A 16,183-nucleotide genomic window follows, 5' to 3' on the forward strand; every position below is an offset into this window, starting at 1 on the left:
CAATGTAGGAGAAGACTGAACTCCTAACCTCTGCAGATGTGCTGCACGCACCACCATCACCTTGGTGAAAACCTGTGGGCTGCTGATGAAACCAAAGGGGGGCACAGCTAACTGAAAATGCTTGTGGCCTACCATGAACCACAGGTAACACCTTTGGAAAGCCAGGATGGGGATGTTGAAATAGACGTCCTGCAAGTCCAGCTCTACCGGTCTCCTGGGTCGAGGGCGCCCAGTAACTGAGCTAACAGGACTATCTTGTACTTCTCCGTCTTCAGAAAGAAGCTGAGCAGGTGCGGATCTAGAATCACTGAAAGCAACGGGTATAGCGACCCCGACCTACTCATGATGCTGGCATCCTCCTGATGGCTCTTTTGGCCAAAAGAGCCAGTAACAGCTGATGGAGGACCATCTCTACCTGCTCTGTCAGGAAGTACTGGCTCTTTGGGCTAAAGGAGATATTAGAGGGTGCTACATTCCTCAGAAGACTCTTTGAGAGGATTTTCTGCTGAAGAAGCTGGGCAGGGTCTTGCACCCAAACCTGGGCACCCTCCACCTTCATGCATGGAGAGTGAGCGGTGGCAGTTGACAGATTCATGATGGACCAGGGAGAGATAGTCCTCCATCAGCCAGTACTTGAAGGTGACATGGGTTGTAGGGGGGAGTGGTCAGGGGGTTACAGCAAGGGGATGAGTAACCCCTCTGGATGATTTGAAGAAGCCAATTATCCAATGCTATGGACTGTCAGTAGGACAGGTGATGGTGGATCCTGCCTCCCTGTGCTGGTATGAGGGCAAACTAAAGGGGCTTCTGGGCTGCGGTTGTTAAGGGGTAGGAGGTGGACTGGCACGATCTCTGGCTTATGGCCTCACATGGTCTGCAGGAACCGCATCTGTGGCCACGAAAAGGCTGGGATGCCTGCTGGCATTGGTGGCTTTGCAGAAAACAATGCAGCTGGTAGCCCCTTCCACAGCCACGGCAGACTCTGGTTGGTGGGGAGACATGATAAGCCCAAAGATCTGGCCATAGGCCTGCTGTCTTTAAAGCACTCCAGCGCTGAGTCTGCCTTTTCACCTGGGAGGCATAAGCTATCAAAGAGCATGCCTAAGAGGGAAGCGTGGACATCCCTGAGAAGCCATTGGTTTTCAACCAGGGATGGTGCCGGAGTCTCATTGATGAAGCAATTACTCTGCCTAGAAAGTCGATCATGTCCAGCCCATAACTTTGCTGCATCTTGCCCGTCAACAATGGCTTGGGTGTATGGCTTGGAACTCCTCCGGGACCATGGGCAGCACTTGCGCAAACACATCCTACACTGTGTAGGTGTATCGGCCCAAAAGACACGCAGTGTTCATCGACCTCTGTGCTAGGTTGGCAGAAGAGAATATCTGCTTACCAAAGGCGTCCAGCCTTTTAGATTCCTTATCTGGTGGAGTGGTAGGGAATGCGCCAGGGTGGATGCTTGGATCATCAATCTCTCTCTGTGGGATGCTGGGTGAGGAAACTAGGGTACTCAGGAGCAGAACAATGGCGGCAGGCAATTGTCCTGTGCACAGGGGCTCCTGTGCAGAATTTGGACCAAGCAGGGCATATCTAGGAGCCAGACTGAATGGGGGGAGAAATTCATTGTGGTGACTCTGGGCTGAAGCACCTCTGTAAAGATGTTAGGACAGCGTAAGGTTGAGGACCACAACGCCTCTGACAGGCACCACAGGGTTAGAAACCCACTGTTTTATAGAGGACATCCCTAGCATACTAGGAGAAAAAAATCTCAAAAATAAGTTGGACAAAATGTTGAAAAAAGTCAGTCCACATTTGACTGGGGGTAGCTCTCTCCGGATCTTCGCTGACTGCGTGGAAAGAAAATAACTGAAGTCAGTGCCCTGGAGTGGCGCTACCATAGGCAAGGCGCATGTCACTTCCGGCACAGATGCTGTCAACGTGAACAACGTCATCTATCGGGGCAGAGGGGCACTGCTCAAGAAGAAAACAAGTTACTTACCTGTAACTGTAGTTCTCCAGTATTGGAAGCTTTCATAGATTCACATGCCTGAATCATTCCCGGTCGTCGAGAGGGGAGTCTCCGGTATATAACAAAGCTATGCTTAGTAGTAAAGCAAACTGAAAAAAGGCCTAGGTCCATTTTCCTTTTGCAACCCATTACATTCGTTATGTAAAAAGGACCAAACTTTTCTCTGAACCAATCAGAGCCCCTCACCCTCTAGAACCCTCCTGAGAGAACCTTTTGCCCCTCAGATTTTCGCGCACTTGTGCATAAAACACTTTCTGTGCCAAATCCAAGGTGAGTCTCAGGGGAGGAGGGTGGGTTGCATGTGAATCTATGAAAGCTTACAATACTGGAGAACTACAGTTACAGGCAAGTAACATGTTTTCTTACTCCAGTATTGGAGCTTTCATAGATTCACATGCCTGAATCAGAATAGCGAGCAGTGATATAACAGAGCACATTTGTCTTCTGCATTCTTACATCATGCAAAACAGTATGAATAATCTTATACACAGTAAGTAATATAAATGTGCATTTGTGAGCAAAAATAAAGGAGGGAGGGATGTAGAGGCTCACCGTCAATGGATGATATTTCTCAGAACTGCTTCTCCCACCGCCACATCTGTCTCAGCTATCGTTTCCAAGCAGTAGTGCCTGGTGAAGGTATGCGTGGATGTCCAGGTTGCTGCTCTGCATATGTCCTGGATCGGCACTCCTGCAAACAACGCAGTGGATGTGGACACTGCCCTCATTGAGTGAGCACGAACCCGTGCATTCAGAGGTTTTCCAGCCGCTTGGTGACAGTAGACAATCGCACGGGAAATCCATCTGGCAATCCCTCGTTTTGATAAAGGGAAACCATTCCTGGGTGCGCTATAAGCGGCGAAGAGCTGTGAGGACTTACGAAAAGTTCTAGTTTCCTGCAAATAGAATTTGAGACATCGCTGAACATCCAGTGAATGCAGTACTCTTTCTGCCGTTGTCACTGGTTGAGGAAAGAAGCGTTTCAATACGAACGGTTCATTTAAGTGAAAGCCAGTTGGCCCTTTAGGAATGAACTTTGGGTTAGTTTTAAGAATCATCCTGTCTTCTTGAAACTACAAAAAAGGAGCTTGAATCGTGAGAGCCTGTAGTTCTCCTACCCATCTTGCTGATGTCAAGGCGATGAGAAGCGCCACCTTCCATGATAGGAATTTCAAATCTGCTCTATGTATAGGTTCCAAGGGTTGTTTCATTAGCTGAGATAGCACTATATTTAAACGCCAAAGCGGTGGTGGTGGTTTTGAGGTTCCGTGGTTTTCGGGACAGGACTCCATTTTGTTTTGCGTTGTTTGAGACGCCATTTTGTGTTGCCCTCACGTAGGCCGTGGTAGTAAACGAACGAACGAAGTTGCATGGGCCTCGTTGTTCATGTACATATTAACGTGGGCCTTTTCGACTTGCAAGATGCTGACCCCTTCACCTGTAACGGACCCCTCTACGAAACTAGTTTAGTTAGCGGATAGTAATCTGGAAATCCAATCATTGTTCAGGATATCGTTAGTCTTTAGTTCCTTGCACATATTTTATCCTATATTATATTTGAATTGCTCTTTCCTTTATGTCTTTTCATTACATGGGTAGTGCTTTCAATCATGGGTTTGTCCGGCTTTTGGTAATCGAATTTGGGAAAGTCCTAATAATTAACTTGTGGGTTGGTACAATATAAAGTGAGCTTTTTGGAATGTGATAATGTATAGAAATGTGTTTCTATTGGTCAGAATTTGCCGCAATGGGTGTGCATTTGTAATGGGTTGAAATTGTCCATAAAACAAAATGTCTTGCTCTACTAAAATTGAGCAGGTTCCTGAGTTATACACCGTGTTGTATTGCTTGGTTCACTGTTACTAGCTGCAGCTAATAAATTTGATCTCTGACGCCACCTAGAAGTATTCTGTGTCTCTGTTTGCCAAGACAGGTGAATCCGAAGACATCGGGTGTGTCCCTGGCACCGCCGGTTCTGAATAAGACCCGGTTCTTCAGTTTTATTGGAGGAAAAACTCTGAATAGCCCTTTCATAAACTGTTTGATGATCCTTGCAGACCACAAGGATGGACCCGAGAAAGACCTCCTGTAGCGGGATAATGCAGCTAAATGCACCTTAACAGAAGCGTGAGCCAATCCTGACCCCGCTAGAAGTAAGATGTATGGAATAATTTCATGAGGTGCCGCAGTTAGAGGGTAAATGTTATTTCTCTGACACAATAGACAAAATCTCTTCCATTTCATTCTTTAGGTTTTGTTGGTACTATCCGCCCTAGCCTTGGAGAGGATTCTCTTACATTCCTGTGAGATTTTCAGATGTTGAAATTCACAATGTTCAGGAGAAAGGCCGCTAAGCGCAAGGATTTCGGGTCCGGATGGAGCACTTGTCCCCAGGACATTGTCAGAAGCTATGGAATCGGTCGGAAATGAACTGGACGATCCTCCGACAGCAGCAGGAGTTCTGTGAACCAGTGTTGTCTGGGCCACCACGGGGCTATCAGGATTAGCCTGCACGGTTCTTTCTTGATCTTCACAAGAACTCGGGGCAGGAGAGGAATTGGAGGAAAAACGTAAGCAAAGACGATGGACCATGCCATCGAAAACGCATTCCCCCAAGACCCCTTCTGGAGAAGCCATCTTGCGAAGAACCGGCATTTCCTGTCTGTCTTGTGGCGAAGAGGTCTACTGTTGGTGTTCCAAATCTTCGAAAAATGCTCTCCAGGATCCCCTGATCCAGCTCCCACTCGTGGCAGGATGATTTGAGCCTGCTGAGAGTATCCACTATGATGTTCAGATCTCCCGGGAGATGTTCTGCTGTCAAGGATATACCCTGCTGTAGCGCCCATTCCCATATTCTCTGGGCCTCCTGAGACAGGGAGAGTGATCTTGGTCCTCCTCGCTTGTTTAAGTAGTGCATTGCCGTTGTGTTGTCCGTTCTTATCAACACCGGCGAGCGCCTTATTCTTGGTAGGAAAGCTTGCAATGCGAGGCGGATTGCCCTGAGTTCTAGCAGATTTATGTGTAATTGCTGCTCGTGCAATCTCCAACGACCGCTGACTTGAAGGTCTTGAAGAAAAGCTCCCCATCCTTCCAGGGACGCATCTGTAGTCACTACCAATGGAGCTGGTTTTGAAAGAAATGACAGACCCTGAGAGACATTTTCTTTTTGCGTCCACCATGTCGCTGCTTGGACCATGACTGGTGTCACTTGGATTGTGTCTTCGAAGGATCCCTCCACTTGACGCCACAGAAGATCGATCTGTTCTTGCAACGGGCGGATCCTTAACCTGCAGTGAGGCACGAGGGGAATACAAGATGACATCATGCCCAGTAATGACTTGTACTTGCGTACTGAAAGATACTTTCTTTTTATAAAGTCTTGGAAGAGAGACACGATCCTCAGTTGCCTTTCTTTGGAGGGAAATGCCTTGTTTCTTTCCGTATCCAGTATTGCTCCCAGAAACGTGATCAGTTTTGTCGGTTGAAGGGTTGATTTTCCCTCGTGCAGAGTCAAACCCAGTTTGGCAAATAAGTCTAAGCAGGCCAGTGTTGACGCCCTGGCCTGTGTTTCCGATGGTGCTTTGACTAACCAGTCGTCGAGGTAAGGAAATATTTGATGTTTTTGCTTCCTTAACACCGCCGCCACTGGAGCCAGGCATTTTGTGAATACTCGAGGTGCTGACTTTAGGCCGAATGGCAGTACCTTGAATTGATAATGCTCTCCGGCTACCATGAATCAAAGGTACTGTCTCTGCGTGAAGGATGAATAGGGACATGAAAATACGCATCCTGCAGATCTAAAGTGGTCATATGATCCCCTGGGTTCAACAGTAGAAGGATGTCCTGAAGAGACACCATCCTGAAAGATTGCTGTTTGAGATAGATGTTTAGGGATCTGAGATCCAGAATAGGAGGCCACTGGAGGATGTTTTTCTTGATCAGAAAAAATCGGGAGTAAAATCCCTTTCCTTTTTGGGAATTTGGTACCGGTTCTATTGCTCCCTTTCGGAGCATTGTCCGAATCTCTTCTGGAGTTGATGCAGATGATTGACCTTTTGATGCACCGGTGGAGTACAATGAGGCGTCTGTAGAAATTCTAGAGTGTGGCCGAATCGAATAATGTTGAGGACCCATTGGTCCGTTGTTATTTTTTGCCAATGTTGAAAATAATGAGAAATCTTTCCACCCAGGGGAGCACTTGATCTTAGAGGCGTTGATGTAGCCGGAGATTAAAGGTTATCATTGTCGTCGGGTGTTGTCCTTCCCCTGACGACCTCCTTTGCCTCTCGGAGTCGATTTTGTATAACCTCCTGATTGACGCTGAGAATACTGCTGGCGGTAGGGCTTGGATTAAGCAGAGTAAGAGGAATATCTCCCCTGCTGATATCCTCCTCTATAAGAAGATTGTCCTCAACCTCTAGAGCCTCGAAAAGGAACCTTTCTGTATTGTAGAGTTCCCAATGCTTTCGCAGTATGCGTATCCTTCTTGATACTCTGTAGTGTGTCATCAATATGTTTACCGAATTAATCTTCACCATTGAAGGGAAGGTCTAAGATATTATTTTGCATTTCAGGCCTAAAAGCCGTCACTCGTAGCCATCCTGGTCTGCGCAGAACTGCCGCTCCTCCCAGAGACCTAAATGCCGTGGTCGCTATATCCACTCCACAGTGCAGTCTATGACTTCCGCCGATGTCCTCTCACCCTCCAGAAGAATTTTTCTGGCCTCTTGTTTCTCTGGCTCCGGCACCCGGTCAATATAAGGCGACAGGTCACACCACATTTACCTGTCGTATCTTCCTAGAATAGCGAGGGCATTTGCAGCTTTCACCAGCAGGGGAGACATTAAGGAAAACCTCTTTCCTGCGTTGTCCAGCCTCCTACCCCCTCTGTCTGGTGGTGTTGTAATTGGAGCTGACGGATTTCTCGATTTCTGCTGCGCTGCCTGCGTAATCACTGAATCCGGTTTTGTATGACCCAAAAGACACGCTGGAGGCGTTTTATATTTCTTATCTAGCCTGGCTAGAACCGGAGTCACTGTAGCCGGCGTCTCCATAACCTTCAAGCCTTCTTCCCAAATATGACTAACAATAGGTAAGGAACGATCAGATCTTCGATAGGGTTCCTTAAAGTCATACAAGAAACATTCTGCCTTATCCTCCATCATGGTAAGTGCGAATCTTTTAGTGACTCTTTCCATTAGGTTATGAAAACCACCAATGTCCTCTGGTGATGAGTCCACCGGTTTCGGAGTAGGAGTTGAAGGAGAAGGAATAAGATAGTCGTCCCATTCTCTACTAGGTTCTGCAATCTCTCCATCTTCATGGTCATCGTCCAAGGTATCTGGATCACGTTGAGATCTTGGTGGTGGAGACCTAGGAATGGACTCCGGCAAGATCTCCATTCTGCGTACTGGTGTACCCGGTACAGAGCGAGGTCGAGACATAACCTCAGGAATTTCCTGAGAGGTTTGAGGCACTGGATACCTTCTTCTATAATCCTCCAACATGCTCTGTAGATCTTTCAGTAAAGATAATGGCACACTAGTCATCTCCTCATGATGCTCTTGGTGGAATTGCTGCTGTTCTTGGGGATGATGGTGAAACTCCCCATATTCTTCCTCCGAATCTTCCTGATATTTCACTCTTAATTGCTTAGGACTACTCGCATATACAAAAGGACCACCTTCCTGTTCGTCCTCTGAGTCCTCCTCTTCCAGAAGGTGAGAAGGCACTAATGGAGACACCTTGCTTGGAGACGTAATTTCTGGCGTTATTGTCTTTTACAGGATGAAAACCTCTTTTCCAAGGTCTTTTCTCTCGTGGACGAGCCCGTCGCCGAGATTCCCGTCGCCGACAATATTATCATCGTCGACGCTATCGTCAACGTTGTAGTTACCGTCTACGTAGTCCTCGTCGACGCTCCCTTCGTTGTCACTGTCGTCGACGGTCCCGTCGACGATGTTGATGTAGCCATAGTCGTTGACGCCGCCGTTGACGATGAACCCGTCATCGATACTGCCGTCGACGGTGAAAGTGTCGACGGCGTCTTAGCAACAGTCTTTACCTCATGTTTCGTCGACGATGATGGTGTTTTCGTCGTCGACGATGTCATCTTCCTCGTCGACGTCCCTGTCGACGGTGTAGATCCTTTCACTTTCTCCTCAGACGGTGTAGAGGAAGTCTTTTTGATGGTAATTTTGACCCTTGGAGGAGATTTTGAAGGTTCTGAGGCAGTTTTCTTCCCCTGTTTCACCTCAGAAGCAGAACCCTTCTTCTCCTTAGTTTTGCCTGAAGGAGATTTTGAGGGACTGCGCCCTGAAGACCCTGGAGTGGTATTTTTTGGGGCCTTCTCAGGTCTCTCACCTGAGGTATGTGCCCCCCTAGACGAAGATAACCCCTCCTCACTCTCACTTGAGAGGATCTCTTTTCTGGCTTCAACCTTCTGGAGCCAAAGAAGTAATCTTCCCTAATGATCCCTCAAGGTTTTATTTGAAAAGGTTTGACATACCTTGCAATCCTTTGCCTGATGGTGTGGATAGAGGCAGTATATGCAGTCTTTGTGAGGGTCATCTGTATAAAGCCTTTTTTTAGAGCAGGTGGCACAAGCTCTAAATAATCCTTTCTTCTCTTTATCAGTCATGATAGAGGAATAAGGAGCTTCAATAAGAAGAAACTAGAAAATGAGAGAACTTCAAATCCCAGTCAAAGTAAGATGATTTGAAGAGTTTGAGCAGAGCTCAAAGGAGACTCCCTAGCACAACGTGCGGTAGAAAATCTGAGGGGCAAAAGGTTCTCTCAGGAGGGTTCTAGAGGGTGAGGGGCTCTGATTGGTTCAGAGAAAAGTTTGGTCCTTTTTACATAACGAATGTAAAGGGTTGCAAAAGGAAAATGGACCTAGGCCTTTTTTCAGTTTGCTTTACTACTAAGCATAGCTTTGTTATATACCAGAGACTCCCCTCTCGACGACCGGGAATGATTCAGGCATGTGAATCTATGAAAGCTCCAATACTGGAGTAATTTCCAGATCCAGTCTGACACCGGGGGAAAATTCTAAGGTAAGGGATCTGCAGTTGGCATTCTCTATCAGACTAAGAGTGTCTACTAAGCAATTGTTATGCACAGTCTTTAGAGAAACAATGGATGTGTGCTCCTTCCATGTCAGTGGTGGGAGAAAAAGTAGAAATTCCCATCACAAAGCCTGGGTAAAGATTAAGTCAAGAGAAAAAAGTCCCCAATGGCACTGGGCATCATTTATAGAAGGGAGTTTATTATATTTCTCCCTTCTTGCTTTCTCATAGAGTTCAAAATTACTGAAAGGTAATAGGCAGAAGAAATTGTTTTCACTGATGTAAAGATCCTACGGCCGTACTCTATTTTGAGAGTCTACAGACTCCATTTTCTGCCTGATCATCGACATGTCTTCCTTTGACGTAGAGGCTGTCTGTCTTTATCTTTCCAAGAACCTGTGAAGGTGTCAAGTCATCCAGACATTGACATTGATAAGACACCTCATATGATATCAGTCTGGGACAAGCGTCTTGTTATCTATATTTCAAGGTCAGCTAACAACAATAACCAACAATGTAGTCTGAATTGACATGTGTTTACTATAGTTGTTCATATTAACTTGTCTAAGACTAGCATATTGATGCACACACGTTATGTCAGAAATTCCTCAAAAATTCCCCATATCAGATAAGATCTGTGATTAACAGTATAAGGCACCTCAAGTGACAATGTAGATAGAGAGGTTCTTCGCCCCAGATTAGCACACAAGATAGTGTCAGAAGATCCTGGCTGAGATTGCCAGTCTCCCATACTGCCGCAGCATCCAGTCACACGCTGACAGCTAAAACGGAGCCAAGTCCGAGAGCAGAGGAACTAGGGCCAGCTGATAATGTTTATTTTCGCTCCAGGGGAAAACTCTTTCCCAGCTACTGATAACTGCAGCACCGTGCTGTAAACAGGTATGTAGGGCGTTCATTTTGAACAAACTCTAGATGCAAGTTAAGATACTCCATGCTGTCATAGGAAAGGCCATTATAGATAGGCTTTAGATGTTAGTTTGCCAGAGGATATTTCAATAATGGTAGAAATGATCACATTATTTTTGTTGTTAGTAACCTGCATTAGTGCTGTTTTAATAATAATCTGTGTGGTTACTTTTCATGTGCTAAGCAACAGGATGAGACTGTTGAAATAAACCACTTTTAAATAAAGTGTATTTATCTTAGTGCAGTAACTGTGTTTGATATTATAAAGAACGAAATTGTGTTAAAATGACCATTTGTAAGGGACTGTTAGTGACCTAGAAATCACCAATACAACATTAACTATGTATCGAGTAGCGCTGTGTGGGACTACAAGTACTTTAGAATTCAAGCATTGGTACACTAAACTATGGTCAGGCATCCGTGGATGGGAAAGCAAACCTTGCAGAGCTATGTGAGAGTCTTAGTTTATTCAACACTAGTCTTGGTATGGACCCTCTTGTGGTCTGGTGCAGGTGCTTAGTCAAATGGCCTAGGGATATGTTTTCAAAGTAGAACTATACAGGAGTAAGTATCCATTAGATAAATCTAGGGGGTGGGAGAGGTATGAAAATCTGGGTTGTCTATATAGCAACATGTTCTAAGCATATATCACAATTAAAAATCTTAAGTATTTATTATTGAAAATTCAGTAAAACACACTGAAGTACGGTCTAACTGCATTGACAAAAGTACATTATCACTGGTTACTTTTGTAGCTATATTTTCATAAACCATTTCTTTTTCTGTGAAGGATACATAGCTGAAATCCATGCACTGGTAGATGCACTAACAAAGAAACAGGAGAGACTCCACATTGCCATAGCTACAGGGGTTCGCTGAGTAAAGTTAGAGAGAGACAACATCACCCAGTCACGAACCATGGATGACTGTCCGGTGGTATGCAAAGTCTGAAAAACCTGGAAGAAAAATACAGCAAGGGTGACTAAAACACGTTAAAATTGAAGACCTCGGCATTGTACAGGAAATGTATAAAAGCAAGGATTTTAATACCAGTCTGTACAAAATGAAGGTATTGGCAATATATGTAATTTTAGGTCTGGCTACAGACTACTTTAGCTGTCAATAGGGATCATGTAATTACACAAAGCTTATACAGAAAGGCTTTTGTTCTGGCCCTTTAGCAATTGTTTGTTTTAAGTGTCTTTCATTTGGATTAGCCCAAAAAGTACTATTCAGGTTTACATTTTGCAGTGGTGACTATAAAAAAATTCAGATTCATTGCAGCTGAAGAGAAAGCCACTGGCCAGACACTGAAATGGAGAACATGGCAAGGAGCCAACATATGCCTTAATTTTCTCTAATATTATTCAAATTCATGAGGAACCCAAAGGAAAGCATACAAGAATCTACTGCAAGGTGTGCTGTGGCAGGCAAGAGCTACCAAGCAAAAAAGTAAGTGGCAATCATTAAAACTGCTAAGCCCCATTTGCTTGTGAGAGGACTACCTTATCTAATATGGCTGCCACATTATTGTAATTATGAGGAAGCTATCTTACATGAATGGATTCCCTCACAAGGTTTAGCCTGACCATGTATGGCAGGTACAGCTTGTATTTAGACTTTTTGTAAAGGGGATCTGGGTTAACATTGTGCTGATTACTTTCATTAAACCTCCATCACACTCTATGAGATAATGTCCTACCTGCAATGTCGCACAAAAAGAAACAAACTATTTCACCAGGGTTCAAAAAAATATATGATTACACTATGTCACTTTTTCCACCTGTCCTGTTGACCAGTAACTTTTTTTAAACCAATAAAACATAATTACCTTCAAACATGCTAAGCACAGGTACTAATGTAGGAGCTGGTCATTTCTGTGGGGCATTAATTCTCATAGTGTGAGCAGCAGCATTGACTACTGAGGCAAGTGAGTGAACCCTTGATTCGGGAATGAATTGCAAAGTGCAGGGAAGGGAAGGGCAAGGTGAAGAGCCACAGCACCACCACACCCATTTATGTATGAGTCATCATTGCTTGTGGCCAGCAAAAGGAAGTAGCGGACCCATTCTCTATACATGGAACAGTCACCACACATTGCAAGGGAGGAGGAAGACCAGGGCTCCAGGTGGTAGAAGAACAAGTTACTTACCTTCGGTAACGATATATCTGTAAGAAACAGTAGTTAGTATTAGATTCCTTACCTTAGAATATCCCCAGGCGTCAGTCTGGATCCGGAAACTTTTGCGTAGCAGTACCCCTGCGCGTCGGTAGGCGTCGTCTGCAGGCGTCCCCTGCGGCTCCGCGTCCGTCGTCGGCGTCGTGATGACGTCGCTGGAGTATATAGACGCCGCCTCCGCGCGCTGACGTCAGTTCTTTGTACATAGCTTTTCCGCGCCAGAACACGCAGAGCCATGTGAGAACCAACACTGGTGCCATTTGAAACTAGGGCCCTGAAAGGGATGTCCTTAATCCTAGGTATGGGTTCGCAGAACGGGGAGGATGGGCGGGGCGGTAAGGAATCTAATACTAACTACTGTTTCTTACAGATATATCGTTACCAAAGGTAAGTACCTTGTTCATCTGAAAGAAACAGGTTAGTATTAGATTCCTTACCTTAGAATAGATACCCCAGCAATACCAACCCCGGTGGTGGGTCTGCGAACCAATACAATCCTACACCAGAAAGTCCTGGAGGACCGAACGGCCAAAGAAGCCATCCCTCCGGACTTGACTGTCCAGGCAGTAGTGCCTCGCAAAGGTGTGCAGCGAGGCCCACGTAGCCACCTGGCAAATGTCCTGCAAAGGGACTCCCCGGCCCAGGGCAGTAGTAGCCGCCGTGGCCCGAGTGGAATGGGCCCTCAGCCCAACAGGAGGCTCCTTCCGAGCCAAAGAGTAGCACGCTTTGATGCACAGAACGACCCACCGAGAGATGGTCCGTTTATGTACCGCCCGTTCTTTCTTCGCACCCACGTAGCCAACAAACAGTTGGTCATCCACCCGGAACTGGCGTGTGCGATCCATATAAAATGAAAGCGCACGTTTTGGGTCTAGACGATGGAGCCGCTCTTCATCCTTTGAAGGATGCGGAGGCGGGAAGAAGGAGGGTAAGGTGATGGACTGCCCGATGTGAAAAGCAGAGACTACTTTGGGCAGGAAAGAAGGTCTAGTTCTCAGAACCACCTTGTCTGGATGAATTGACATGAAAGGAGGTTTGATAGAAAGAGCCTGGAGCTCACTCACCCTCCTGGCAGAGGTGATGGCAACCAGGAAGGCCGTCTTTAAAGTCAGGAGACGGAGAGGACAGGAATGAAGTGGCTCAAAGGGAGCGCACATCAAGAGAGTCAGAACCAGGTTCAAGTCCCACTGAGGCATCACGAACGGAACAGGTGGATACATGTGCGTGATGCCCTTCAAGAATCTTGTTACAATAGGGGACCTGAACAAAGAAGGTTGATCAGGCAGCCTTAGAAAGGCCGAAAGGGCAGAAAGGTAGCCCTTGATAGTGCCCAGAGCAGAGCCCTGCTGGGCAAGAGAGAGAAGAAAGAGGAGAACCTCGGAAAGAGGGGCAGAGAGAGGGTCCACAGCCTTTGCTGTGCACCATGCCACAAATCTGTTCCACCGGCAGGCGTATACCGACTTTGTGGAGGGACGCCTGGCTGCCAGAATCACATCACAAACCTCAGGAGGCAAGTCAAATGGCCTCAACTGTCGCCGCTCAATCTCCACGCATGGAGGTGGAGACTGGACAGGTTCGGGTGGAGGACTGTCCCCTGCTGCTGCGACAGAAGGTCCTCCTGAAGGGGCAGGCGGATCGAGGGACCGACAAACATGCTGAGTAGCTCGGGATACCAGTACCTTCGAGCCCAGTCCGGAGCCACAAGGATAACTTGGGCCCGGTCGCGCCTGATCTTCTTCAGCACTCTGGGCAGAAGTGGTATAGGCGGAAAGGCGTACAATAGACCGCAACTCCACTCGCGCCGTCTTGGAAACTCCAACGCGCAGAACTGCTGACATTGCGCGTTCTCTTCTGTGGCGAATAGATCTAACCAAGGCTCTCCCCATTGCAGAAAGAGGCCTTTCGCCACGTCCGAGTTCAGACGCCATTCGTGATCCACCAAGCACCGACGGCTGAGTTCGTCCGCCCTGGTGTTCAGAGAACCTGCCAGGTGTTGAACCGTCAGAGTCACGCTCTGACGTTCCAGCCATTGCCAGAGACGCAGAGCCTCCTGGCAAAGGGTCCACGACCCCACTCCGCCCTGCTTGTTGCAGTACCACATGGCGGTGGTGTTGTCCGTGAACACCTGCACTACACTCCCGTTGACAAAGGGGAGGAATGCCTTCAGTGCTAGGCGAATCGCCCGCAGCTCCAACATGTTGATATGGAGCCGGGACTCCGCCGGAGACCAGATGCCTCTGATCTCCGCCTCTCCCAAGTGGCCTCCCCAGCCCTGGAGGGACGCGTCCGTCACAACTACGTGCTCCGGTTGGGGAAGGGAGAGGGATCTGCCTCTGACCCAATCGCGGTCCGTAAGCCACCACTGCAACTGTCTCGCAGTGCCCTCCGAGATCAGGACATGGTCGGATAGGTTGCCTTGATGCTGGGCCCACTGAAACTTCAGGTCCCACTGCAGAGCCCGCATCCGCCACCGGGCGTGATGCACCAGAAGGATGCAGGAAGCCATCAGCCCCAGCAGCGTCAACCTGACCGAAACCCGGGATAACGGCTGAAAGATTGGAATCAGAGCCTGAATATCCCGGACCAGCCGTTCCGGAGGATAAACCCGAAACTGCGCCGAGTCGAGAACCGCTCCGATGAAAAGGAGCTTTTGAGAGGGACACAGGTGTGATTTCGGCACATTGATGGAAAACCCCAGCTCGTGCAGGAGGTCTGCCGTCATCTGAAGGTGGTGGACGACTGTCTGGGGCGAGCCCGCCTTCAACAACCAGTCGTCGAGGTAGGGGAAGACTGAAACCCCTAACCGGCGCAGAGGAGCTGCGACCACCGCCATCACTTTCGTGAACACCCGTGGGGCGCTGGTAAGGCCGAATGGGAGCACGATAAACTGAAAGTGCTCGTGGCCTACCGTGAACCGCAGGTAACGTCGGTGGGCCGGCAGGACGGGGATGTGAAAATACGCGTCCTGCAAGTCCAACGCCACCATCCAGTCTTGTGGGTCCAGAGCAGCCAAGACCTGAGCCAAAGTCAACATCTTGAACTTCTCCTTCCGGAGGAAGCCGTTGACGTTCCGTAGATCCAAGATAGGACGCAGGCCCCCCTTGTCCTTCTTGGGTACCAGAAAGTAGTGGGAATAGCAACCACACCCTACTTATGGCCCAGGAACGCGCTCGATGGCCCCCTTGGCCAAGAGGGCCGTAACTTCCTCCTGCAGAAGTGTCAAGTGGTCCCCCGACACACGGTGGTTCTGCGGTGGCATGGCTGGAGGAGTGCTCTTGAAGGGGAGGGAGTAGCCCCTTCGGACGAGCTGCAGCACCCACCCGTCCGATGTGATGGTGCGCCAGCGGGAGTGGTGATGGCGAACCCTGCCACCCACTGGCGTCACATGGGCCTGAAAGCTCGGACTAGGAGGATTTGGAGGCTGATGCTGCGGGGGGAGGTGTGGTCTGACCTCGCCGTTGTCCCCGACCGCCTCCACGGCGGAAGCCACGGCCGCCACCGCGTTGAGAAGTGTTCTGCGGTGCGTGGCTGGCAGCACGTGTGGGACCGCCCCTTCCGTGGCCACGAAAGGAGCGAAACGAACCCGTTTGCTGGTGCTGGGTCGAGAGACCCAAGGACTTGGCCGTGACCCTGGAGTCCTTGAAGCGCTCCAGCGCGTGGTCCGCTTTGTCGCCAAACAGGCGACTGCCATCGAACGGCATGTCCATCAAAGTATTTTGGACATCCGGCGAAAAGTTGGCGGATCTCAGCCAGGCGTGGCGACGAATCGCCACCGTCGTGGACATCGCTCTGCCAAGCGAGTCGGTCGTATCGAGACCACACCTGATGGAATATCGTGCTGTGTCTCGGCCTTCAATCATAGCCTGACCGAGCTTTGCCCGTACCTCCTGCGGGCATTGTGGCAGACACTCCGCGACCATATCCCACAGAGAGTGGGTGTAGCGGCCCAAGAGGCATGCGGTGTTGCAAGACCGCAGTCCC

General features: G+C 48.3%; 1 protein-coding gene across 2 annotated transcripts in view; it reads right to left on the reverse strand.

The window, feature by feature from the left end:
• HTT (huntingtin) overlaps nt 1-16,183 on the reverse strand; it is a 1,924,961-nt gene that overhangs the window by 11,062 nt on the left and 1,897,716 nt on the right. For both annotated transcript variants that reach the window (XM_078678546.1, XM_078678545.1), the window contains one exon: nt 10,819-10,979. In XM_078678546.1, coding sequence (XP_078534672.1) covers nt 10,819-10,979 — 161 coding nt within the window. The remainder of the gene's footprint in view (nt 1-10,818; nt 10,980-16,183) is intronic.

The sequence above is a fragment of the Lissotriton helveticus genome, chromosome 2_2, assembly GCF_964261635.1.
Source record: "Lissotriton helveticus chromosome 2_2, aLisHel1.1, whole genome shotgun sequence".
In the NCBI taxonomy this organism is placed as follows: domain Eukaryota; kingdom Metazoa; phylum Chordata; class Amphibia; order Caudata; family Salamandridae; genus Lissotriton; species Lissotriton helveticus.